This window comes from Amblyomma mixtum, chromosome 6, assembly GCF_055824585.1.
Source record: "Amblyomma mixtum isolate Tamu chromosome 6, ASM5582458v1, whole genome shotgun sequence".
NCBI classification, from domain to species: Eukaryota; Metazoa; Arthropoda; class Arachnida; order Ixodida; family Ixodidae; genus Amblyomma; species Amblyomma mixtum.
In genome coordinates, this window is record NC_143017.1 from 50,049,252 (window position 1) to 50,075,688 (window position 26,437).

General features: G+C 50.7%; 1 protein-coding gene across 3 annotated transcripts in view; it reads right to left on the minus strand.

Moving 5' to 3' along the window:
• LOC149339057 (paired box protein Pax-6-like) overlaps window positions 1-26,437 on the minus strand; it is a 251,155-nt gene that overhangs the window by 135,656 nt on the left and 89,062 nt on the right. Inside the window, exon 1 of one of the 3 annotated variants that reach the window (XM_089547877.1) lies at window positions 24,986-26,036. In XM_089547877.1, the coding sequence (XP_089404003.1) occupies window positions 24,986-25,136 (151 nt within the window). In that variant the 5' untranslated portion in view covers window positions 25,137-26,036. Of the gene's footprint in view, window positions 1-24,985; window positions 26,037-26,437 lie in introns of those variants that run through there. The other 2 variants (XM_089547875.1, XM_089547876.1) reach the window with 2 other exon arrangements.

Sequence of the window (26,437 nt, forward strand, 5' to 3'; positions counted from 1 at the left end):
TATATACCGTTAATGGCTGAATGCCAGATTTAGATTCATAGATCCCTGGGATTCCTCATACCACTCCTGGCGCAGTGGTGCTGCGGTTTACCGACGCGCCTCCATCCTGCGATGGCAGGTGCTGTCACCGGTGGTGCTTGTGCGACCGAGGTTGTTCTTCACGAACAACCTCTCGCGATCAGTCATTAATTTAACTGCCACCTGACCTGCCACGGTGGTCAGGTTGCTCATAATCCAGTGGGCAGGTTGGGTTGTGATGACGCATCAAGGTCACGTGACCTACAGGTGGGCCACATAGGTTGCTTATCCGGGGATTTTCCGCTCGCATGCAGCGCCAACGACGCCGACGACGACTCCAGAAGCTTTAACTCTATCGCGTTAAAAGTTGCTTTATATACAACGCATATGCAGCTTCTCCAAATGAGTGGCCTCACGTCGGATCAACACAGCGTGTGCATACAGGCCGGTACTCAGCTTCGCAGCTTTCGATACCTACACGTTCTGGTTCATGACATCACCCGTCGTTACACACGGCACGCGATCGTCGGCACCTCGGTCCTGTCGCCTTCCCGCCGCCAACGCTCTGAGAGGGACCGCCGAACGACGCGCGGCCGCGTTCCTCGCCACCGGGGCCATGCACGCCGCGTGGTTGCCAACACATGCCCGGCGTTTATTCCACAATCATACATCAAAAAGTATCCGGCGGCTGCTGCCTGGCTCTCGCAAATGGCGCCCTGGCGTGCCATCACTTGGCTCCCGGGCTGAGAGAAACTATCATCGGGCGCGGCGGCGCTAACCGGATGATTGGCCTCGGCCTCCGAGGCGGGCACGACGCAACCTGTTATCAGTCGCTCGCGATCGCCGGGGCGCTGCCTGTGTGCGCGTGTAATCGCGGCCTGCATGCATGCGCGCGCATGAAGCATGCCTTGCTCGCAACCTCCCGATGCCTTTTTGGCGCGCTTCGGGCGGCGCAGCGGCTACCAGGTTTGCGCCTCGAGCGCTGTTCTTCGTCGATGCGGAGGCGCTAATTCGCCACGGTTTTGGGCGCCGCTGAAAGGCCCCTGCCGCTGCATGCTGGCTTCCGACGAAGAGCCAGACACCGAAGGAGCACGCCCGAAGATAAACTGCGGCCTGCGTGTAAACGCCGATGCAGTCCCCCTCGTGAATCGAGGCTGCTGATTCGGGCGCATCGGTTTAGCGAGGAAGGGGTCAAGGCCTGAGAGTGTTGACCTGTCGGGTGGCGGCCCGCAGCTGTACCACCCTCGCTCGGTAAACATCTCTATAACACCACGGAAACCGGTTCAACGCCTCCTGCAACGTGGCGCGCGCGCGGTGTGGTTAGGGTAAAAAAAATGCGTTTGACAGAGATAGCTGTCGGCGACGTGGTGCTCCACAGTTTGCAGGCTCGTGTATCTGTCCGCTCCGCGAGTGATGCTCGTGAGAGTGCTGGCATGGGCGGAAGGGTAATAACGATCCACACCTCATTTTTCTTCGCCGAAATAGCTGGCGTTAGCCGTGGGCGCAGGTTCGAAATGATTGTGGAGATACGTTAGCGAGTGGCGCGCGGAGAACAGCGTTACATCTCATTCTTCCGATGGCCTCGCCGCGGTGGCTCAGTAGTTACGGCGCTCGGCTGCTGACCCGAAAGACACGGGTTCGATCCCCCCGGCCGCGGCGGCCGAATTTTGATGGAGGTGAAATTCTAGAGGCCCGTGTACTGTGCGATGTCAGTGCACGTTAAAGAAACCCAGGTGGTCGAAATTTCCGGAGCCCTTCACTACTGCGTCCCTCATAGCCTGAGTGGCTTTGGGGCGTTAAACCACAGTTAACCAATACACCAATCATTCTTCCAATGATGCACCTTCCAGAAAACCCCCACCGCCTTCGCTCACATTTTCGTTTGGGAACGAAAGGCTCCGTTTTTTTTTTGTTTCTTCGTTACACGTCATCTGGAGTACCTTTGAACTGAGCCACCGGGGCGGGTGTCCACTTTAGAGTGACTTCCAAAACGATGTTACACGAACCACAGCGCCATGTAATTTCAGAACTGGTTCTTCGGCTACGTGTCATTTGCTTCAGGTGGAAGCCGTTCGGTTTCAAGAACGCAAATTTTAGACAGCATACACCGCTGAGGAGCTCCGTCAATGCATAACGGCAAACCAATGCAAAACACGTTCGCTGTTGGATTCAAACGCATAATGTCCGACAAGCTCGCACTGCGTCGCTGCGAAACGGAATGTGGCCGGTGCATCGCTAAACACCCCAGAATTGCAGTTAACCTCGTCGAAGCATTCAAGCCAGTTGAGGGCGACGCGCCGATGGTGGCGGCCGTTACGTGGTCATTATACACCTCCTCACAACTCCTTTTAGTGGAGTGGGAGCTGGTAGTGTGAGGCGTTGGCTTCCCCAAGTGTACTATACTCGCGGCTTCCCGAGCAAACCACACTCGTAGGGAATCCTTCGCCTCGCGCTAGTATCTACCACTCTGCCGCGAGCAAGCTCTGAGATGGAGCACGTCCCGCAGTTAGACTTTCGCTACGTTCAGAAAAAAAAATGGCAGTGGCTTAGCTGTGGTTAAGCCTGGATAAACAAGCGAAAAGGTGCAGTTACGCTTGGTTTGACGTCATGGCTGTCGCAGTTCGCGCACAATGCACTGGGAGCACCACGATAACAGTGGAGGCGTTCGGCCGTCCACACACTGCCTGTACGGACGTGGAGGAGGAGACACGCGTGTAGTGAATACTGTGCTGTTTTAGAAGGTTGCTCTAGAGACGTATGTACTGTGGTGTCCATTCCTTTCGGGCGTACACCAAGATATGAGAGAGAGGCATTTCCTTTCCTTAAAACCAATTTTCATTTCATTGCATTTTCCTTATTAAGGACCTTACGGCGCGGTTCGGTTATCCACCGAGATCATGAGAGACAGGCGTCGCTCCCTTTCCTTAAAAGCATTTTTTTTTTCATTTTCCTTCGCTTACGGCGCGGTTCGGATGTCCACCGAGATATGAGAGCTTCCTGGCGCACTGTCTGTCTTTTATTTTTTTTTATTTCTGATATTTTATTTCTTTCATTTCTTTTTTATTCTCGTTTCTTTGCTTATTTTTATTCTTTTTTTTTATTACGGAGTCGGCGGCCACCTGCGCTGCGCGTGACGTAGCTCGGAATCGCGCATGCGCAGAAGTGGCAAATCTGGCCTCCGGCTAACGCGAAGCGCGGTGTTCACTAGCCTAGTGAAGCTTTTCGCTTCAAAAGAAGAGAGAGAAACAATTCCGTCGCCTGACTACAGTGTTGCCTGACGAAGCAGGCGTCGAAGACGATGACGCTGACGACACGAGCGCGGTCTCTGACCGAGCCAGTGACTTGTCCTCCTCCCTCTGCCCTCTCTCCTCGACCATAGTCATGCACTCAATGCCCTAACGAGCGCTCTGCGCGCGCCTAGAGCGAGCACGCGGTTTTTGTTTCTCGCGCATGCCTCCGGGTCGCTGGTATACAGAGGCAAGGAGCGGGGGAAGAAGTGGGGGGGAGTTAGAGCCCCGCCACTGGCCTTAATCAATTCCGACGCCGCGCGCGCTCCGTGCCGATGGTCCGATAGCGGTAGCATTAACGCTCGGCCCGCGCCAGGCCCACAATGAGTCGGCAATTAGAAGCGCCGACTAATTAGCACGTTCCCCGCCGCCGCTGCAGCCACCCTCTTCTATCTGCGCACCGAGCACGAGGCGGCCGCCGGCGACCGTTGCGAGTCGCTGGTTGTAGCCTCCGGCGGAGTTGCGTCATGTGGAACATGCATGCACGCCACGTGTTGTTAACAGAGGGACAGGGCGGCGGAACAGGCGAAGAAAAAGATAAAAAAAAAAAACGAGAGAACTCGGGGATAGTGTGCGCTCGCGTTCCGCCTGAATTGGTCCCTGTGAGCGCATATAATGCCCCGCCGCCGCCGCCCACACACCGTGGAACGAACGAAAGGCGAGGTTTCCGCGCCGCTACTGACTCTATCCGTCGCGTGCTTTTAGCGTCAGCTCTTGCACCGCTTCGGCGAAGAATGGACGCGCGGTGTGTGTGTGCCTCCGTTGCAAACTACGAAGGCACGGCTGCAGTTGTTGTACGAGGCTGCAGTTGCTGTGCGAGAGCAAAACGGATGAATATCTCGGCGCGCGCAAAGGATTTCCCTTTCCAGCATTCTCGTCGTCGTCTTCCGCGGGTGTCCGTTTAGGTTTCGCCTCTCGCGCATCGTTTTTTTTTTTTCCTGAGTCGCGTGTCCTTTTGTCTTCCAACCGCGTTTTTCTATTCCTCTCAATCGGCGAGCCGCACGCGCGCGCGCGCTCACGGCGAGCCTTTAAAGGAGCCGATCAGCGGCGCCGATAGGGAAGCGAGCCTGGCTGTGTATACCCTGGCACGCGTATGCGCCGGCGACTTTTTCGGGGCGGAAAACAAAAACGCCTTCTCGCGCCTTTTGTGCGAAGAGGCCAACCTTCGGCGCTTGGGGGGAAATTTGCATGCGACACCTTTTGCTCTTGTTTGCTCCGCCGTGGCCTCCGGTTCTCTTTCCGCCTACTTCTGTCCCGCTCTTTCGCGTTCTCCGCGCGCGCGCCACCGGAATGTGGCATGCCTCGTGAACGCGTGCCGGACGCTTTTGGGTTAGGCAGCTCGGATGTGCCAACGTTCGTAAGCAAAGCGAACGCTGAGGCAGTTAGCGTTGCGAGCGAGCAGAATTTCTAGTCAAACTACTATGCACTGAGGAAGATGCCTCGGAATGAGGGAATAGAGAGAGTGTACTATGCGATGTCGGTGCACGTTAAAGAATCCCAGGTGGTCGAAATTTCCGGAGCCCTCCACTACGGCGTCCCTCATAGCCTGAGTTACTTTGGGACGTTAAACCCCAATGAACCAATAAACCAAACCAATACAGAAAGAAGAAAAACGGAACTATAAGTAAAGAACGATAAGAAAAAATTAAACGAGAAAGAGAAAACAGAGAAGCAAACAGACCAGGAGATCTCTTCAAAATGTCATTCGCTTTCAGACAACGATGTGGTGCGTATTTTATTGCAACGACACGAAGGAACCTTGAACAAGTACACTCTAAAAAAAAAGGTACTTGAGGTTACTACATTTTGGGGTAGCAACGACTGTCACATATATGACTACCTAGGTAGTAACTGTACGTAGTAACTGCAAGGTAGTAACTGCAAGGTAGTAACTGCAAGGTAGTAACATTTACTTCCTCTGGAGAGAAAACACCTTAAAAAAAATGTAATGACTTTTGACATTAGGATCTTATGCCCATAAGATAATAATAGGCCAAAATAAGAGCCAAAATAAAAAAAAACTGGAGCAAAAATTGCCTGCTTTCTCGAGGATTCGAACCGCGGACATTAAACTCTCTTCTACCACGCTAACCACTAAGCCACGCCACCAAACGTTAACTCGTCAACTTATGTGGCGTGATATGTGCAGCCACAGTTGTTTCTTGTTCTTTCCATTGCGTGTAAATGTAGCAGCAGCATCTACATTCTCGCACGGGGCAACAATGTTGTTGAGAAGGACCTTTCAGTGGTTGATGGCCAATGACATAAGGAAATCTTCTGTGTTAACGAAAAAGAGTCTTTGCTGAGTTTTTATCGTCGAAAGACATGAGTACCTGACTTCGTGGTGACTTTCTAATCTGTCACAAGGAGTGCATGAACATGACACCAGAAACTCAAAGCCCATTTTTGTGCATCTTGTAGTAAACCAGAAGGAAAAATGAGCACACGTCCGGCACAATAGCTTGGGGTTGGTGAAAAAGTGCAATTAAGAAATCAAACTAAAGAATGGAACACATAAGCGCTGCGTATATTGTACTGAAAACAAAAACAGCACTGGCAATTTTGTTAGATTTTCTTCCAATTAGGAAACCCTTTTCATTATATAAAAACATGGGACATTGAGTAGCAATGTCACCGTGGGAATATTAGTATACGTACATGTGCATATTCCGATCATCCATTTCCAGATCAAGGTAGTAATGGATACTACCAGGGTTATAATGAGGTAGTACAAATGTAGTAACTGCCAAAAAACGTAGTAACAGCAGAAGTTACTACCTTGTTACTACTTAGTTTTCTTTCGAGGTAGTAACAAGGTCGTAGCAACATAGTACATAGGTAGTAAAGGTTAAATAAAGGTTGTAACAGCAGCCGTTACTACGTTTTCACTACCTTTTTTTCTAAGAGTGTAGTGCCATGTCTGGCATGTCTGCACAAGGCGGACTCAGAGACCCGTTTTCTCAAAAAATTCATTATTTCAGGAAGGCGATCATTGGAAGGAATCGGTGGTCCCCGGCGGCACTGCTGATCGAACCCCGCACGTCCCATAGATGAATTAAAGAGTTAACTGCGCGAAAGGGCTAGGACACCAGGGAGACACTTGTTTGTTTGTTTTATGGGGTTTAACGTCCCAAAGCAACTAAGGCTATGAGGGACGCCTTAGTGGAGGGCTCCGGAAATTTCGACCACCTGGGGTTCTTTAAAGTGCACTGACATCGCACAGTACACGGGCCTCTAGAATTTCTCCTCCAAAGAAATTCAACCGCCGCGGCCGGGATCGAACCCGCGTCTTTCGGGTCAGCAGCCGAGCACCGTAACCGCTGAGCCACCGCGGCGGCTCCAGGGAGACACATTCAGGACACTTAGAAGCGCACTCCCATTGCTGCGTACGAGGCAGGCGACCTAACCCATAGGCCACCGCTACGCTCTGAAGAAGGCAATCACGTGCTGAGTTCTGTCCACAATCCTGCGAGCGGGCCTTAACGCACGCCTCTCTTCAGCGTCAAGTACGTGACAGGGAACCAGGCGCTGGTACAAAAATCTCGAACGGAGAGTCTCGAGCTTGCGAAGCTCGACGAACGAAAACTCGCAACGCGAACCTATAAAATTTGCACAATCGTTCCCTCAACTCCTCTCTAGTACAGCCACTGTTCATTTAATTCCAAAAGCTTTTGCTGCACGCCTCTGAGGAACCGTTGAGTTTTGTATCAAGCGACAAAAACCAAAAAGGAAAAAAAAACTCACGGGTCTAATTTCATTCTAAGTTGGCAAAGCAGTGGCATTCGAAGCTGTTCATATGCCTTTGGCGGAAGTGACTGGTGCGGCTTAAGAGACCCACGATGATGTTTCCGTACACAAACGTGGCACGGTTGCCAAATGGAGGCATTTTGGTGACCTCGTTGCAGGTCTGGCGACGTCACTCCCCTCCAGTCAATTGGCATTCTTCGGCCTGGTGACGTCACGTCTCTACACTCAATGGGATTTCTCTACTCTGGTGACGTCATTGCACGCCAACCAATCAGGATTTTTCTGGACGGTACCGGTGGGTCGCCCTGAGCTTTCTGCTTTAAACGGTTTTATGCGAGCGCATCGCGGTTGGTAAACACAGTTGCGGTGCTCAGTTTGCGATGTGCAGGCGTCTTGTTTAAAGGCATACCAGAAAATTGATCGCCGCAGTGACTAGAACCCTCGGTTCACCTAGCATAACATCGACAACAACGCCATTTCGTGTCTGACTGAATTTCGTAGCATCATTATATTATTCCAAAAGGGCTGCAGTTTTGCCTGTCAGCCAAGTGACCAGGCGTAAAAGCCGAGCCTTCGAAGCGAAGTTTTGCAGCCGGCGTAATCAAGGAGGTCTGTCTTTAAACGGAAGCGCCAGCATGAAGCCGTCCGAACAACCAAGCCCCATCTTTTTCACGCGCGCAGTCCTACGCCGTGCTTCTCTTCAACCCCGGACTCCAAAGAGCCTCGAGTGGTCGAAATAAACCAGCGCCTCGCTCCGTCGCGTCCGTAAGCAGGTAGCCTGCTGCTTCGACATTATCTCGAACGAGGGGGCCACGACCTTTTGTTCCGACCTGCCCGGACGAGCCGGGGCATTTCACACGTGCGCTTATCGATTAGCGACGACGGGCTAATGAAATAACGACGCCGGAAACGGACACCGTCGACCGAGAAGAGAATCACACACACACACAAAAAATATACGTTCCTCCTCTCCTCTGCAGGCAGAGAAGATGGAACACTCGTTATTTCTGGCCGCGCACTGCTCGACGCAGTGCCTCCGCCACTGTCAAGCATCGCGAAGCCCCCTAGCGGAGGAGGGATGAGTTGCTGCGGCAGCGAGCGGAAGCGTGCAGCGCGCATACATGAGCGTGTGCTGTTACTCGTGTTCATTGATATGGTGATACCGGTGCGTCCAGGCACGCGGTGCTTCCGGAGGAGCCGACAATGACTGAGCGCGCATCCATTGTTCGCGGGGAGCATTAAACGAGCCGCAGGGGCGAGGGGACATCGCAGAAAGCACGTACGCCCCCCCGCACGATGTCCTCCCTGCCTGGTCCCGCGGGCTGCGAGGCGCTGGAATTAATTGCTGCGCGCCAGACCGCGCGTTCGCAGTACGCTCGACACGAGAGGTTGACGAGGTGTATGCAGAACGCACTGCGTGTTGTGCGACGCCGATTATTCGCCGTGTGAAGCGCGAAATTAAAAAAAGGTGCGCGTACGTGCGTGTGTGTGTGTGTGGGGGGGGGGGGGGGGGGGGAGGGGGGGGTGTCGACGGAGGTATGCTTCGAATATCAAGGCTGGAAGCGCAGACATACGGTTAATAAATTCCTCGGGTTGCCCATTGTTACGTGTGGTAAGTGCAGGTTTCGGCGATGGAAAGTGCAAATTTCGTACTTTTGTTTACACTTGGTCGGATAGACCCTTACTATAGACTTTCTATAGACTTCTTATAGACATTCATTTTGTCTATTCATAGCCTCTAGTCTTTATTTAGACAAAAGCCTACTAAAGGCGCGTGGATATAAATCTATAGATTGTCTATGAACTGTCTATAGAGTATGCGCTGTCTATAGTATATAGAAAGACAGACAAAAGTATACGGCCAGTTTTCTACAGACTGTCGAAAGAAATTTTTGAAAGTTTAGAATGAACTCAGGGCTGATGCTGCAAATAATCTCAGTGCTGTCACGGAGATTCTAGTATTCTGAAGTGAAGAGTGTGGTGATGAATGAGAGGCAAGCTAATGGGGCCAGGCGAGTCAGCGATACTACCGACAAAAGCCTAACGAATAGTGTTTCTAACATTCGTCTCTAAGTTCTTTCTTTTTTCGTCTTTTTTTTTTCCTATTAGTGTATGTGCCATATTCGCTGCTCTCCTGAGGGCCCTTCCACGAATGGCAATTTCTACACAACAAATGATTGCGCTCTGGACATCTTTTGACTCACATAAGTAACGACTTACATAAGAAACGAGAACGTACACTATTAAGAACGGAAAGTAGGTAATATAGCGTAGTAATTTCTGTCGCTGTCAGAAGCATAGTCATGAGTCAGTGAAGTGACACGAACAGAGAAAGGTTCGATGTTCGCTGCTTCGTGACAGTATAAGAGCGATAGACAGAAATGATAAAAGCATGCTCAGCATTTATCCAAGGCTGCGTGACACGCACGAGTGAAAGTGGCGCAATTTTTCAGCGGCAGAAGCCGTTACACGGCGAATTGCGAACGAGATCATTCTCTCCGGCATCATATTTCCTTGCCTGCGTTTTGTAACACACCCAGGCCTTGCTACGTGCGAAGCCTCAAAGCCAAAACTAGCGATCAGCAGCGTGATAACAGGTGGTCAGTGGTTTCGGCAGCACTGATTCTGTAGTGACCATGAGCGGAAGAAAATAGGCAGAGACACTTAGACTGCTTACGTCTAAGTTTGCGGGGATATGGTGGCCGCAACTGGCGAAGGACAGGGTTAATTGCAGAGACATGGGAGAGGCCTTTGCCCTGCAGTGGGCGTAGTCAGGCTGATGATGATGATGATGATGATGTGTGGGAATGCCAAAACATGTCATGGGCGCAAGACGTAGACGTTTTGTACGACGGATGGTTGCATCACAATTCTGATACGAAAGTCTGGGAAGGCATACAACTGAAGGTGCATTTGTCATCGGTTCGAAACCCTGTCGCAAGCTAGCTTCCAACTTGACTAGCACATGTAGGCTATATAATATGCAACGACAAATCGTATGACGCCACCCGAAGCTCTGTACGGCAAACGATTGCGTCAAAATTTTGGTACGAATGTCTCCATATCAATGGCGGCACATAGATGTCAGCAGTGGCGGGTATGTATAGATGATCGACATGTATAAGATCGTCTGAAGTGGCGGTGCTCGGCTTGCTGTGTGAGTCATACGACCGCTTGATGACGTCACCCTTGTGCTTGCCATGGCTGCGATTTTCTGTACTATCTGCGAGCACGCGCGCGCGCGCGCACACACACACACACACACACACACACACACACACACACACACACACACACACACACACACGCGCGCGCGCGCGCGCGCGCGCGCGCACACACACACACACACACACACACACACAAGCTGCCTGCCTTTCTCGTGATGGGACTAGTAATGCACTCGCATTAAAATACAAGTTATTCGCTGTATTAATTTGGCGCACTTGCAGCCAATTAGCAGCCGCCACCTCGAATTACGTGGACACGGAAGGCAGCCGACTACATTTTTTTTTCCTTCGGCGCATGGCATCGCCATCTACGTAGTCACGTAGGCACAGGCTGCCAGAAGAGGGCGCGCCATTGTTGCGCAGTTCGCCCACGCACGCAGCGCGCTCGTCCGAGATGCAAAGCCGCGCATCTGACGCGCGATGCGGCTGCCGGGGGATTATGCTGCTCGGCCTGTCTGAGTGTCCGCGCGATGTGCCGTCGATCAATTTGCCTCCTTGCCTCGCCCAGACGGCCCGCAGGAGGAAACACACATCTCGGGCGTCACACAAACACGCGCTCGGGTCGACGGCGCGCATCCCGGTACGCGATCAAAACACGCCGAGGAAAAATACATGCTCGCATCGGGCGACGCGCCGCATCGGGCTCGCGGGATTTGTGCGCCCCGTTCGGGGGGAAGATTGATGAAGAAACGCGCGGCTCAAAACAACGCGCCGATCCGGCCACTGCGCGACCCAGCGACTTAGTTCGTCGGGCAGGTCGAGCCAGCGGTCGCTGAGACTCCTGACGTCATAGTGACCGCTGTCCCTTGTCACGACCTATCGAGTGTGCTTGATGACGCGTTCCTTGACGAGAAGGATGCTGAGAGATCTCATTAGGCTACGCGTTCACGCCATGCGAACGTACTTGTACTTGTCGCGAGCTCTCAACAATGACGTCATCATAAATGATCCAGCCTGCTGAGAACTGCTGAACCGGCGTTGCCTGCCTCATTTGCGTGCATACACTGCGTCCGATATGACGGCAGTCTGATTTGGAGCCTTCGGGAAACTGCTGCGCACATGGACAGTGTTAGTTCGTACTGGTATTAAAACGTGTGAGCCGGCCTTACATACCACTACAGGGGTATAGACGCAAAATTAGAGAAGACACTTGAGCTCCGCCTTAAGGGTGTCACGCGACTGCTTTAATGGGTCACTGCCCACATATGCGGAATTGGTCATTACCGACTTCCATAGACTCCTGGGAGTCCTCATACCCCTCCTGGCGCAGTGGTGCAGCGGTTAAGCGATGCACCACTGCCCTGCGATGGCAGGTGCTGCCACCAGTGAGGCTTGTGCGGACCAGGTTGCTCTTCCCGAGCAACATCTCGCGGCCAGTCATGATGTCGCGGTGGTCAGTTTGCTCACAATCCGGTGGGCAGGTTGTGATGACGCCATAAGGTCACGCGACAGTTTTCGCTCACAAAGACGAGGATGCTCCCTTACAAAAAAGTTTTAAACAGTCTATAGAGTGTCCATACACTTCTGTCTATTAACTCTATAGACTGTCTATAGGCAATACAAATGACATAGACAGTCTATAGAGAATGTATAGATTTGTGGCCATACACTTTTAGTAGACTTTTGTCTATAGACACCCTACGAACTATGAATACACAAAAAGCGGTATCTACAGGAAGTAAATAGAGTCAATAAGAAGTCTATAGACTGTCTATAGACCATTTTTATAAGGGCTGACGCCGACGACACCGAAGCCGACGACGATGACAGCGCCGGATTTTCTGCAGAACGGCAGCCTTAACGATATCGCGTTAAAATTTCGAACTCAAACAAACGATACGATTAGTTTCATGGGCGTAAGGAGAGGAGATGCCTTCAAGCAAATTGCATTTGCAGGCGTTGAGAGGCATTTTATTTGATTTGATTTTGAATGTTTACCGACTAGGCGCTCGGCAATTCCACTCAAATGGAGTGACGTACAGGTGCACTTGCCCCAATTATTGTGACGTCACCGAACCCAGTGGTGGTTCTCAGGAACAGCCAGCGCTTTTCGATGACGCCGACGCCATCAGTACTGCGGTAGTCCCGGTAGACCGATCGACTGCGACTCGAAGGCGCACTTTAGCGCTGCCGCTGACCAAGAACTGCTAGTACAAAATCGTTTGTAGTTATTTAGTTTCGCTGCGTACTGGAGTTTTGACCTCATTTTCACGAATACTATAGGCCCGTAAGCCTCTTTCAAGTCAACAAAACGTATATCCAAGAACTTCGTGTCTGTACCCCTTAAAGTCACTTCCATGCGGGATATCGTCGTAAGTGCTCATATGATAAACACCCCCCGCTCACCTGTCACACAGAGTCCCCGCTTGTTCGGGCTCGAGTACCTGCGGTCATTTCATGCTACAAGACTTCCTATGTTGAGCAACTCTGCGCTAAATACGGACGAGGGACTGAAGAGAGGACGCATAAGACATGCATCACCAACTAGACCGGCAGCTTGCTGTCCTGAAGACTTCCTAGCTTCTCTCTCACGGACTCCCCACGTGTACCGTACTGAGCCTTTCAATAATTTGTCGCTAATTAGAATTCCAGTTATTCCACTATAATGTATACCGCTGAGCTCCACTGGTTAGAATACCAGTCACTGGAAACGGAGTACCAGTCGTTGCACGGTGACTGCGCTGGCTCTATATGCATGCGTGACTCTGGGCCACCTCGCTGAGCATGTTTCTGGGGCGCGGAGCGGAAATAGTGTAATCGGACTTTCTCAGAAGTTCAGAATATATGATAATTCAAGTTTGGAAACATGATTGAAATATTTCTTGCTTCATTTTAAACTTCTGTCTGTGTCTTGGGCAAAGTCAGTCCAAAACAGCGGAAATTATAAAATATCTTGCAGGATGTTTTGTATTATTGGCTATATCGAACACGGAGATTATCGACAGTGCGAAAGTACAGGGAAATACGCGCTGCATATCGAACTGCAATTTCTCCGGTCGTTCAGTACGTCGAACTCCGCTTCGTGACCCTGGAAGTGGCGCTTCTCCTAAAGGCTCTCTTCGATAACTTTTCTCGCGCGGAGCTAGACGGTTCGGCTCCGCGGGCATGGGCATCCGGTGCGATCGCTAGCAACGTGGAACCGCGTGACGAGGTGTAGATGTGATGTACCTGAAGTTTGCCTTCGACTTCTTGTACCTGTTTTCCACTCCACATCGATGTCATTCGGTGAACCCAACCTAGCTAAGGCCTAGCGGCGACCCTCGTTGGATACCTGGTCATGCTGGGATCGAGGGAAATGAGTTGGTACATCAACGGACCCACAAAACGAGCATCCGGGCATCTTCGATCCCCTGGCCAAATCCAACGTCCGTGGAAGACGCCGTAGCATACAGAGAGCAAATGGCTGCACGCTACCAGAACACCAGGGAAAATCGCACAATTTTACCCCACCCTTACCCGTCACTGAACACGGAACAAGCACACGTCGCTCGCAAAGTTGAAACCAACACTCTCCTCACTCCACTGATGTTATAGGACTTCGGGTGGCGTTACACAGCACACTGTACCAACTGTCCAGAGGTCAGGACAGACAGAGAACACATTCTCTACTCATGTAACACTGCCGTTAACCCCCCTTATTTCCCTTACCCTCCCCTATCCTTCATGGAGCGCTTGGCTTCACTCGGGCTCGGCAGGTTATCAGCGCGCACTGGCGTAGCATGCGCTCTAATTCCTCTTACAATAAAGTTTTCTCTCTCTCTCTCTTTGACGGGGCCTAAGTGCTGGCCTGAAAGTTTCCCCCTCCTCCTCCTCGCTCGCTCACTTCGAAGCCGAAGGCGATGCAGGAAAATAAATGTACCCTAATTTTAATGCGAGCTTATTCTCTTAATAGCGTTCTGGTAACAGGACTAGACACTTTATGAGAGGCAGTAGCTCGTTCGAAAGAACTGTACGCTGCGGCTTCGACGCTAAACAGAGTAGGCCTACTAACGCGGGGAAAGCTGAGCACTGCCGGCACGTCGCTACAAGAATCACGTCTATAGCGTGGGTGCAGTGTAGTCTTACTTGCAGGTTACATATAAGCCTATCTAGTGCAATAATTTTTTATACATCGAATTATCGCTATATCGAACTATTCGTGACTCCCTTCGAGTTCGACATACCCGGGTTTGACTTGCTCGGGAAAGTCAAGTCCTGTTGGCTCAAATGGATGTTGCTGTGTGTTTGGTGTATTGTTACGTGTCCTGCTAAGCACAGTGAAAGTGGTTTAGCGCATTCAATTGCACGTGAGCCCGCTTTTGTTTTTTGATCGCAGCCTAAATAATTCTCACGTTGACTCCCGCCTCTTCGAGAGTTCGCCAAGAGGAAGGAAACGATGCGACTTTGCCCACACCCACTAGGTAGCAGCACATGTTCTAAATGTAGCCGAGAAAGCCTTGTACTTCACTAGACATTCCATGGCTGCCGTGCCTGCGATTCCCTGGTCGAATGTACAGTATACTGGACACATTTCTGTTACTGCGTCTACGGAGGGTATTATGCATTTCATTTTCATCATTCTTGGTGCTTTTTTTTTTTTTTTGCTGCAGGCAAATTCTGTTCTCGCTCTTGTACCACTGCTGACGCTTTTTTCATCACTCTCACGACCAACTGCGGTTTGCATTCCGTCATGTCCATCGCCGTACAAAAGCCTCTGCGGACGGTGATGTGTATGCGGTTGAACGCTTTGGCCCACCCTTGCGGCACAAGTCTCATTGAAATAACACGTGCAGTGAAATGACGTGGGACGACCTGGGGAGTAGGTATGCATGGTATGGTATAACATTGCGATGCTTGGTACGGTACGGTGCTTTGTGATGTGATGTCATGGAATATAGTGTGGTGCGGTGCGGCCATGGTGTGGTGTGGGCATCGCATCGCATGACATGGCATCACGGCATCGCATGACATGTGGGGTTTATACGTCCCAAAGGTGCGCATAGATTATATGAGAGGAGCCGTAGTCGAGGGCTCCGGTGTAATTTCTACCACTTTGGGTTCTTTACCGGCACTTCAGTTCTTTAACGAAAGAGCACTGGCGCAGTAGCATGCAGCCTTATAGACGTCGCATGTGGACCTATCCGCAAATTTCGCGTCGTGGCGCTCGTGTCGGGGAGCTCTGTGAGGTTGTACAGTCCACTTCAATACGAAAGGGAACAACCAGATCGCACAACACGACAATTTCTTTGGCTATTCCTGTACTAAAGTCGAAAATGAATTTCGGATGTCATACGCAAAGCGGGAAAACTACTTCGAAAACAGGATATAGTGCGCCTGCCACTCATAATTACGGAGAAATCATTAACCGAATGCTCAGATGTTGTTCCCTTTCATATTGGATGGACCTTTGCAGACAACAAAGGCAGCTAGAGCCCACCGCACACTGCGGCGCGGGAGTGCTATGCAATTACGCATAATTTCTTGCGGCTCTGGCTCTTTTTTTTTGCAGTTAAAGGCGGACGGATTACAAAAAAAGTAAAAAAAAACTTAGCAGACAGTTGTGGAATGCTTTCTGGGAGCCGCACGTGTGCGAGCAGCTCTCGGCTTACTAAAAAGCATTGTCTCTGGTAATAGCTCCTGTCCCGTATCGCAGCATATGGGATTATGTACCCGAGTGTCTGCATGGACCGCAAATACGCGGGAGGGAGAGAGTAAGAGTCGCATGCAGCGTTTCAATTAAGCTCCCTCTCAGACGAAACGCAGCTGCGACTTTCAAATATTCCCCGAGGAACAAGGTCAATTACGGAGCGGCTGGTTCGCGTACATCGAAGGTTGACACGGCGCGAGCGGCTGTGGCGACTGGTGAGCGCTGTCTGCGCATTGAATACAGCGAAATAAAAAAAAAAGGAAAAGGTCATACACGACACAAGCCTGAAACAAGTGGAAGCCTACAAACCTGAATTCTTACCCGCGATACCAAATGCAGACGCGAAAAAAGAAGCGACAAGCGAGCAGACGCCGGTATATGTGTATACGTGACCGCTTTGTTGGTCTGTCTCCGGCGGCGTTGACGGTGACTAACGCGCCTCGTCTAATTCTTTTATTCTTTTTTTTGTGCTTTTACTAGTATAGTCGGCTCGTGTCTAGTTTAAAGAAGAGGTCAGTAGCCGCCGCGGCAGCTCAATTAGCATACCGCGCGTTGAAATCTGCCCCGAGGGTCAGTGAGCGAGTTTGTTGCAACAAGCCCGAGGGGTCTCCTGGTTCAGGGAAGAGGCGCTGGACGCGTGCACAATCAGTGTGTAGGTAAAAATTAAAAAAAAAAGGAAAAACAAATAATAAGTAAATTGATAACGAAAGGGGGACCGGGACATTACTAGATCATGAAATTCGCCTGGGCGAATGCATAGACAAGCCAATAACGCGCTTCGTATAGTTAAATATACTGCTGGGTGCTGCTTACTTCATCTGCGACTGCGACCACCGTAGGTTACGTGGAGTCATATACGTCGCTGTCATGGAAAGTAATCAGGATGGCACAGTCTCGGGACTTTGGTTTGGGCGTACCGCTGGAGGTATCAGCCCAATCGAGGGCAGAAAAGGAACCGTGTGTTCAGGTTCGAGGTTTAGTTGCTGCTACGTAGGTGGCGCCAGCTGCCGGCCCCACGTTAGGTGAGGAGATCACGGAGAGATGGCGCCACCGATAGAGACCTACGTTGCTGTTGCACGCTTAGATAGCATAAAGAGCAAAATTACTGTTGCCAATTTGCCTATTTGTTAGCTAATGCTAGCGACTTTTGAAAGCATCTCGCTACAAAAAACTTCCTTCAGCGACAAGTCGCTAACTTTGCTACAAAATCTATGTCCAAATTTAGCTGTTTCTGTTTATTCTGTACCCTTATGCCAGCTAATATGATTTATCAGCTTCATTCTTTCATGATTATCAGCATGTTGGGAGCTGCAGAAACATAAGTCTCCTTTTTCGAGCCGCGCCGACGTGTATGAGCCGTTCACGCCCAAAGGCACCTTCCTCTTCCTATACAGCTAAAATAGTTCAACGACTTAAAATGTGCCGAAATACTCTGCTGCAAGAGCTAGATTCGATAGTATTTAATACACAATGACACTGTCAATGGCAATGCAGTTATTATTCTTGCGTTTGATCCCTCCAAAAATTCTATAAGGAGGCTGCGCTGCAACATGAGTCCCCCCCCCCCCTTCCCCTTCCCCCGAACAAAATTTCTGGCTACGCCACTGTTTGGAGGTCTTAGTAACTGTTCAATGCAGCGTATCCCGATAACGATGCGCTTGGTTATGCCCGATCGTTTATAAAATGGTCTATAGACTTTCTGTAGACTTCTTATAGACTCTATTGCCTTTCTATAGATATTTCCGCTTGTATATTAATTGTCAATAGACTGTATATAGGAAAAAGTCTGCTAAATGTGTATGGCAATAAATTTATTGATTCTCTGTAGACTGCCTGTAGGATTTGTATTGTCTGCAGACTAGTCTATGCGATTTGTGCATAAAAAGTTTATAGTTATTATTGGCCAGAGTATGCACAGTGTGTAAACTGTACAAAAAGATTTGTGTGGGGTATTCCATATAATCTGTAGTTCTGTGAGATGGGCGAGATTTGACTTGCTCCCGAAAAATGATTGACGAGAGTGGAGATGAGCGCAGTTCAGAAATAGGCGGCAGCTGGGCTAGGGTAAGAGACTGAATCTGCATTTCGAGGACTACAGTTATAGAAATGCGTCGATTTGCAGCATGCACGATTCAGACCCTGAAAAAAGTGACTTAAAGAAAAATTACCGATTTGTGCAGTTTAATGGCAAGTAACACAAAAATAAACGTAGATGTGATCATGAGCGGCATTCAATACAAAACTGTGTTATGACAAACGCCACTGAGATCATTACCACGGAAGCCACTCACATCCCCGCTTTCTAGCTGTGTTAGGACATTTGGTGCTACAAAAAAATGCCGGAGCTATCATTTATTTCATAAATCGGAGAAATTCAGGAATAGGAAAAGATTTACTTATAATGAAGCGGTACAAACATACGAAAAGGTCTGACCACATAAGCGTTATGTGTGAGCAACTTCAGCAAAGAAACACCCTGAGGCAGCGTTATTCTGGCGGTAAGTGATAACAGAAACGCTACCATCTCAGAGCCGCAAAACTGCGCTCCCGTGTAAAAATCTAACCTAGCGGAGCTCGATTTACTTAAAACGAATTTTAAAAAACCCTGCGAAACTTTGGTGTAAAAGGCGGAGTTTTGAGTAGCTAACTCCAAATAAATGCCCATCACAAAACAAATGCGAATTTTCTCCACGAAACAGCAATTTCTGGAAACTATTCTGGCAACTATTTGCTTGAAAGTGTTAGTGATTCAAACTATTCTGGCAACTATGTGCTTGAAAGTGTTAGTTATTCAAACTATTCTGGCAACTATGCGCTTGAAAGTATAATTATTCAAGCTGCCACTGAGAGCTCTTGTTGCACAAACTGTGCTCTGAGCCACCCCTAGATTGGACAGGTCCGCGCGCCAGCAGGCTCTTTCGCTGTCGTTTTAGCCGGTCAATTTATAAAGCGTTGTCTGCTGTCGCACCCTGCCCAGATATTGGAACACTCACCATCCTGCTGCATCGCGTTGCTGCCGAGGGATGCAGAACACATGTCCACGTAATAAGCGCGATTAAGCGCCAGTTTCAAACAGAGACATAGTTAAGCAGACGTTCGTCTGCAGAATTTCCCAGTGCATTTTTTTTTTGCTGTGGCATGAATGATCGCCTCCATCTCCGGCACAGAAACATATGGAGCAAGTTCAGTAATTAAAAAAGAACTGAATACATTTGAGCTAGCCGGTCAAGTTATGGAAATAATCAGTACTGTAACTATAAAGTGATGGAGTGGTCAAGTGCATACCAAATTGGATATGTCAAGCTGCCGCCTGAGTACTCGTCAAAGCAGTCTGATTAGAATGCCAGGAAAACGATAGGCCGTATTTCTACCAGACGCGAATGCGGTTACACCGCGCACAGAGAATATGCTAACGAGTCCAAAGAGCAGTCCGTCCCTCGAGACGGCTCATCACCGCCAATCACTACACGAGCTCTGTATAGAGCCCACACCACCGTTCCTCTCCATTCGTCGTGTAAGCTTCGATGCGTATCGTGCTTACAATGTACACAGACTGCACTAAATACAGCGCGCATCAAAGTGGCCCAGATAAACGGAGGAGCCCTCCGCGCTAAAAAACCACGTTCTTGTTTTCTGTCTTCGTTTCATGTATTGGTAAACTGGTTTTTGACGAAAGGAAGTGGCGCAGTATCTGTCTCACATATATCGGCGGACACCTGAACCGCGCCGTAAGGGAAATGAGGAAGGTAGGAGTGAAAGAAGGAAGAGAGAAAGAGGTACCGTAGTGGAGGTCTCCGGAATGATTTCAACCACCTGGGGATCTTTAACGCGCACTGACATCGCACAGCACACGGGCGCCTCTTGCGTTTCGCCTCCATCGAAACGCTGCCGCCGCAGTCGGGTTCGAACCCGGGTACTCCGGCTCGGTGGACGAGCGCCTTACCACTGAGCCACCACTGTATTCTTTTTTATTCCACCACGTTTCATTCCCGCGACGCTGCATTCGATCCAGACCAACGCAAACCACGCAACAGGCTGTTGCCGTCACTTCCTATATTCTAAAACTGCATTCTTCCATTATTATTCCTTTTTAACTTTCCGCGTCTCGTCGGCAGCAGCAGCAGCAGCAGCAACTTGCGTGAGGCGCGTACACTGCGTCCCGCATGCGGCGCGTGGGCGGCGGAGTGACGTAACGGGCTTCACCCCGTGCAGCACGTCCCTGTACGCGATCCAATGCGCGGCAGCTGGCGGGTATCTCCGCGCCTGCATGGTTGTCGTCGTAGCCGTCGTCAGAGCCCTGCCGCCAACACCTGGTCGTGCAAGCGGCGTTCGTGTTGAACTACACAGCGTAGGCTTTTAAAGTATACGCACCCAGCGCAACTCCCCTCTTTAAAACGCCGCCGCGTGCTCCGCGCGACTACGAAGCGCATGTGAAACGCGCATCATTCCATGCGCGCGCTGGATTTCCTGCTTTGTTGCTCTTCCTACCGCTTTATCCCCCTTTTTTGTTTTTGCTTTTATACGGCTACAGTAATCTTCGTAGAGATAGAGCCTCGACTCTGTATGAACATGCGTGGGTTTCGCGCAGCCGGGGTATTTCGTTTAAGCCTACGCGAGAGTCTTGAATAGTGTTGCTGTGGAGCATATCGCAATGATGAGCACTTGCGCGCGCACACGCGCACACGCACGACGCCAGTGAGATGTACGATGCTTTCCTACGAATAAAATATTCAGCGCCCATCTGTCCCTCTATTTTGTACTTGGACGTTGTAACTATATAACTATTGGTCGTCGGGTACAACAGTACACGGTACTTTTTTTTTGTATGATGAACGTATGCAAAAAAACGAGGCTTCCAAACTGCAAAGTGAATCGCACTTGGAGTAGGAGAAGCGCGTATGCATTGCTACCATGTGTTTCGTTTCTACATCGAGTAAAATACTTCAGTCTTTGCGCACCATGTGCGAAATAAAGTATCCCCAGAGTACCAGCAAACTGCTCCTAGATATCAGGAGGCGCGGCGACCCCGCAGCAGCCAGTTATGTTGATCTGCTCAGTACCTGCTTGCTTTCTTCCAGTATGCACAAAGCGAGAGGAGTGAGAGAATGTTTTCTGCGCATCAACATTTTTATTACGTTTCGTGCAGCGGAAGAAATATTTATATATTGTATCACCGCTGCTTTCTTTTACCTTTTATTCTGAAATATTGCATTTTCCAAGGCATATATCTTAAACTGACGACATACAACTATTATATGGTGCGAAAACTCGCATGTGTAAAACAGAGGCAAACGCTAGATTAGACGCGATTCTCCGCCAGGAGCTTTAGTGCTAAATATGGCATGGTATATAGGGTTACACGTCCCAAAGCGAGTAATGGATTACGAGCGACACCGTAGTGGAGGGATATGTATTAATATCACCCCCCCCCCCCCCTCCCCTTCCCCCCGGGATTTCTTAACACTCAGTGATATCATACAGCACACGGGCGCCTTTCTGCGTTTCGCCTCCATCGAAACGCGGCCGCATCGGCCGGAATTGAATCTGTCCTCTGTATCAGTAGCCGAGCGCCCTAGCCACTGAGCGACCGCGGAGGACAGATGACGTGTGGAATGGAAAAGCCTACTATACGAGGGGACTGAAGCGTCCTAGGCGTGCCTCCTCAGTAAATTAGGGAAAAAAGGAAAGAAAGCAAAAAATGGCGAAAACAGCTGGCAAACAGCGTCAATGTGACTGATAGCATTGGATTCCGTTGTCCAGAGCAGAACGGATTAGTTGCCTGAGTCATTTTCAACAAGCTATTGATGCAGTCTGCAAGGACAATCAGTCATTCCTCGAGTGTGGAGTCGCAGTCCACACTGACACATGTACCAGCCTGTTCCATATCCGCTATACAGCTTTGGAAGCGACCAACTCTGGCAATAATATTTTACCCGCCCTTTAGCCTCGTTTAACCAGGATGTCAAATGCAAATGGTCTGGCCGCTCTCTGCATAAACAATGCGCTTTTAAGCTTTCGTTTTATGCACCCTTCTGTTATTGATTTATTTTTTAGTCTCGTTATCCCCCACGAAAAAAAGGTAGGTTTAAAAATTCACTCGAAAAACCCACACAGGTACGCCAGCACCGCACGAGCTGGATGCGTTTAGGCTTTTCGCATTGCGTTTGCATGTACGCGTTATATGGCTTGCAGCAGAATGAGCAGTGTATCGGCAGCGAATGGGTGGGCGTTTGCAAGTACACTCGGTATGGGCATCGGTATATGGACATCAGGGCAAATAAAATGAAAAATTGAAAACAAAAAAACATCACTGTGTGTCTACCCGCCTCGGTGGCTCAGTGGTTACGGCGCTCGCCTACTGAGCTGGAGTCACCGGGTTCGAACCCGGCCGCGGCAGCCGCGTTTCGATAGAGGTCAAAATTATTCCGGAGCCCTCCACTACGCCACCTCTTTCTCTATTTCTTCTTCCGCTCCCACCTTCCTCTCTTCCCATAAGGCGCAGTTGTGGTGTTCACAGAGATGTGAGGCAATTACTGCGCAACTTCACGTCCTCAAAACCAATCTTTAATGTTTGTTTTACTCTGCTTCTTTGATAAGTGCATCTGATGAAAAAAGAAAAAGTGCAGAACAGCATGCTTCGTCAACCGGCTGCAAATACATTGCATATGCGAAGCATAGGGCTGAAAATTCAGCGATTTTGTTCCTGGCACTGAGTTATTACAGCCGCCACGGTGTCGATGGAGGCGAAATTCTAGAGGCCCGTGTGCTGTGCGATGTCAGTGCACGTTAAAGAACCCCAGGTGGTCGAAATTTCCGGAGCCCTCCACTGCGGCATCCCTCACAGCCTGAGTCGCTTTGGGACGTTAAACCCCCACACTCCACTCTGAGTTATTACAGCGCCGACGCCGCCGTGAACAACACCCCTCCTGCCGAGGAAAGCTGTACGTAGTAGAGAAAACAGGCTTGCCGTGCGCAGTGTTTTTCAAAAGTTGCGAGGCCACCTCCCGTGAGGGACGGTCGCACAGCCGTGCGGTGAAGCTCCTCTTGCGCTGCGTGCGCTCTAGGCCTCTCATATCTACAACGCGCAAGCCCTATAACGGTCCCACGCCTCTTGTGTGCTGTATGCACGAATCGACTCCGTGGGCTCGTATATGTGCACTGTCCTGAGAGCTAAAACAACGAGCCTGCCACACTTTCGGCCTAATCTGGGCCGAAGAGGTGATGACGAAGGCGGTACCGTTTTCCCTCTTCGCCCTCCCCCCTCCCATCCTTTCCCTCCTTTGAAGCCTGCCTGAGTCAGGTGATCACGCAGGGAGCATTCTGAGAACTACAGTTCATCGGTCGACTGGCATTGGCCAAATAGGAATTTTTCATGCACAACACACTACGCAGACAATGTTTACACTGAAAGAAGAGCTTTATATACACTGCAAGAAGTGCTCGATATACACATATCGATGCAAAATATTACCGCGTCCCTGAGGGAGATGTTTAGGCGCCCTTCTTGTATCTTTTGTACCGAGTTCCTTACTCTTTCGTCAGCATTCTGCCTCTGCCTACATCTGGTAGACCAGGAGCCTCTACGCTGTATGCGTACCCTTAGTACCTGTCAACGTAACAAGGCCTGTTCTGTTCGCTCCAATACGAGTCGTACACCAGAGCGCGAGTAGAATAGTATCGCAGTGCGGAACGCCGCATCACAGTTGGTGTTGCCAGCAGCGTTTGCGTCACCTGCCACTTCAGCGTGAGCCCGCCATCTACCCATTGTATTCAAGAGCAGTGCAGCGTAGCCATTTCCGATCAAAGACACAGACCTCCGAGCTAGCGCAACCCACGCCGCTAAACGATGGATTATTACACAGACGACGGTCTATCGACTTCTTATAGACTCTATTGCTTTCTTATAGACATTTCTTTTTGTTTATTCATAGTTTGTAGACTGGCTACAGACAAAAGTCTACTAAAAGTGTATGGCCATAAATCTATAGATTGTTTATCGGGTTTGCATTGCCTATGGACTATTCTCTAAGATTTGTCTACAGACAATCTACAGACTTCACAGACAGAAGCATATGGGCAGTCTATAGAAATCTTCGTAGTGGGTGCACATTATGAATTGGCATCGCAACCCACGCATCCATTTCTTGCACTCCTTTGCTTCTATGCATAAAAGGCGCCCAGTGGTGTTCGGGTGGCTATTTGGGCGAGTGGACCAGGGGCTTCCCTTCGGCTGTGGCGCGGTGCGTATTCAGTGCGTATGTGTATATAGGTACACCCCCCCTCTATATTCAATGCCTTTGCTGGTCAGCTCTAGGCTGCTCAGATTTGACGGTTTAGGCCGCCTCCCGCACAACACAGTTAACAGCAATCGGCGTCGCCTTGAGTGGTGCAAATGCGATTCACAATAGGAAGCGAGGGTGGAGGGCGTTTACTTCTGGGACGCGCATATCGGGTAATTCGCGAGTACAAATGACCGTTAGGCATAGATACTATCATGACATGCCAGCACCAACTTGTTCATTGGTTCTTGAAACTTGGTTCTTAGTTGGTTGTTAAAAAAAAAAGTACGGTGCACGCCAGTCATGAGCTGGTGTGCGGCCATCTTTGAGGATCCGGCTACAGATTCCTTTGTTTTTCTTATTCCCCTCTGTATTTCTTTTTTTTTATCCCGTAGACCAAGTACAGTCATCGTACGAGATGGTCCCGTAGCGGACCGCAGCGATGGTCAAGCGGTACAGACAATCGACCTATTATGCAAAGGGGCAGTGAGTTCGAATGCCGGTATCGAGGAAAGCCCACTGATAGTTCGAATCGGCAGTAGCATATCCCGTGGCCAAGCGCGAGTCTTTTCGAGGGGGTGGAAGGTCGGCGAAATGTGACCCCTGGTTTACAGAACCACGGAATCTGCCGCGAACACCTGGTGTATAATCACTGATATCTGGACAACTTTTGTCTAGCTGTCCTGTCACTTTTCATGTGAGATCTAGTTTCTTCCCGTTTCGCCAGACTGTCAGCGTTTGCAGACACAAGCACTGTCCATAAAGTAAGGCGAACTGTCTGAAGGATGGCGTGAAACTCACCGGGGATGGCGGCGGGCGCCGTGTCCGAGGCCGAGAAGGCGGGCGGGGATCCAGGGACGTGGTGCACCATGGCCGGAACCGGCAGTGGACGCTGAGGGGTCGCCGAAGAGCCGGGAGGAGTCGCTGCCCGCTTGGGCACGCTCAGGTCCATGAAGGCATGCCGGTAGCTCAGAGCTGGCCCGTCCGCTTTAGTCGCCGCCGCCGAGTCGTCCCGCTCCTGCCGCTGCCTGGGGGCCTCCGGCGAAGACGCCACCGTCGCGGCGGGCACACAGCGTCCCACAGTCACGGGCCTCGCACGGCGGGATCGCCTCCGCCGTTAAACTCTACACGGGCACAGTCCAAGTTCCAAAGTGAGGTTCAGGTCTCGCCTCACGAGAGCGCCTCGTTATCGGAATGGGATTCCCGACAGCACCGGGACACTGACGCGTTGGCACTGGATGATGTCTCGAGTAGACAAGCTGGACACCTTCCGTCGAGGAGCTGTGCCGTCACAGTTAAAGATAGAGACTCGGACCACGGGTCTCCCACCAGCCTAGTGACCAGTCCACGGTCGTTGGACACCGCAGTCAAAAGAATCCGCAGGTGCAAGTCCCACGGGACACTCCGTTCCAGCGGCGAAGAGCACGCGGTCAATACGTCCAGGCGAGAAGAGCGTGCACACAAGTCGCCGGGTCCCCTCGCGTCGGAGCACTGGGTCAAGAGCGTCGACGTCGTCCGTCAGGGGAAGCCGCGGGGGTCGCGTCCCCGGATAACCTGTCGCGTGCGAGAGAAGACGCGCGCTCTGATGAGGGCGGGTGGTGTCCCTGACGTCAAGGCGGCGGCGGCAGCACAACACATACGACGCGCGCACGCACTCCCAATCGCGAGCAGCGCCCGCGAGCCTCTGTGCGCCGGCTACCTGGCCCGGTGTGTGCGCGCAGGGGCGAGGGCGCCAATGAGCGAGAGTGAGCGTGCGCGAGCTTCCGAATGCCGCCGCTGCTGCCAGAGCCGCCGCCGAGGAAGAAGCGCCCCTCGGCAGCACCTCTCGCTCGTCCCGTTGCGGGCCCCGAGGCACACCATCGTGCGACGCTCTTCGGCGGCTCTGGCGAGAGCAGCAGCTGCCGTCACCGGTGGTAGAACGGAAAGGGCGCAATGCCTGAGCGATGCTAATGGGAGGGATTTTTACGCTCGTGACCCCACAGTGGTGTCCGGTGGCAGCTGATGAGCGCTGTCGTCGACGAGCTTGTCCATCATCATCATCATAATCACCACAGACTAACTACTCCCACTGCAGGACAAAGACCTCTCCCATATCTCTCAAACTAACCCTGTCCTTTGCCATCTGCTGCCGCCTTATCCCCGCAAACTTCTTAATTTCATTCGCACACCTGACTCTCTGCAGATAGGCTTGCCTTCTCTTAGAATCAGTTCAGTTACCTTAAGGAACCATCAGTTATCCTGTATTCTCATTAC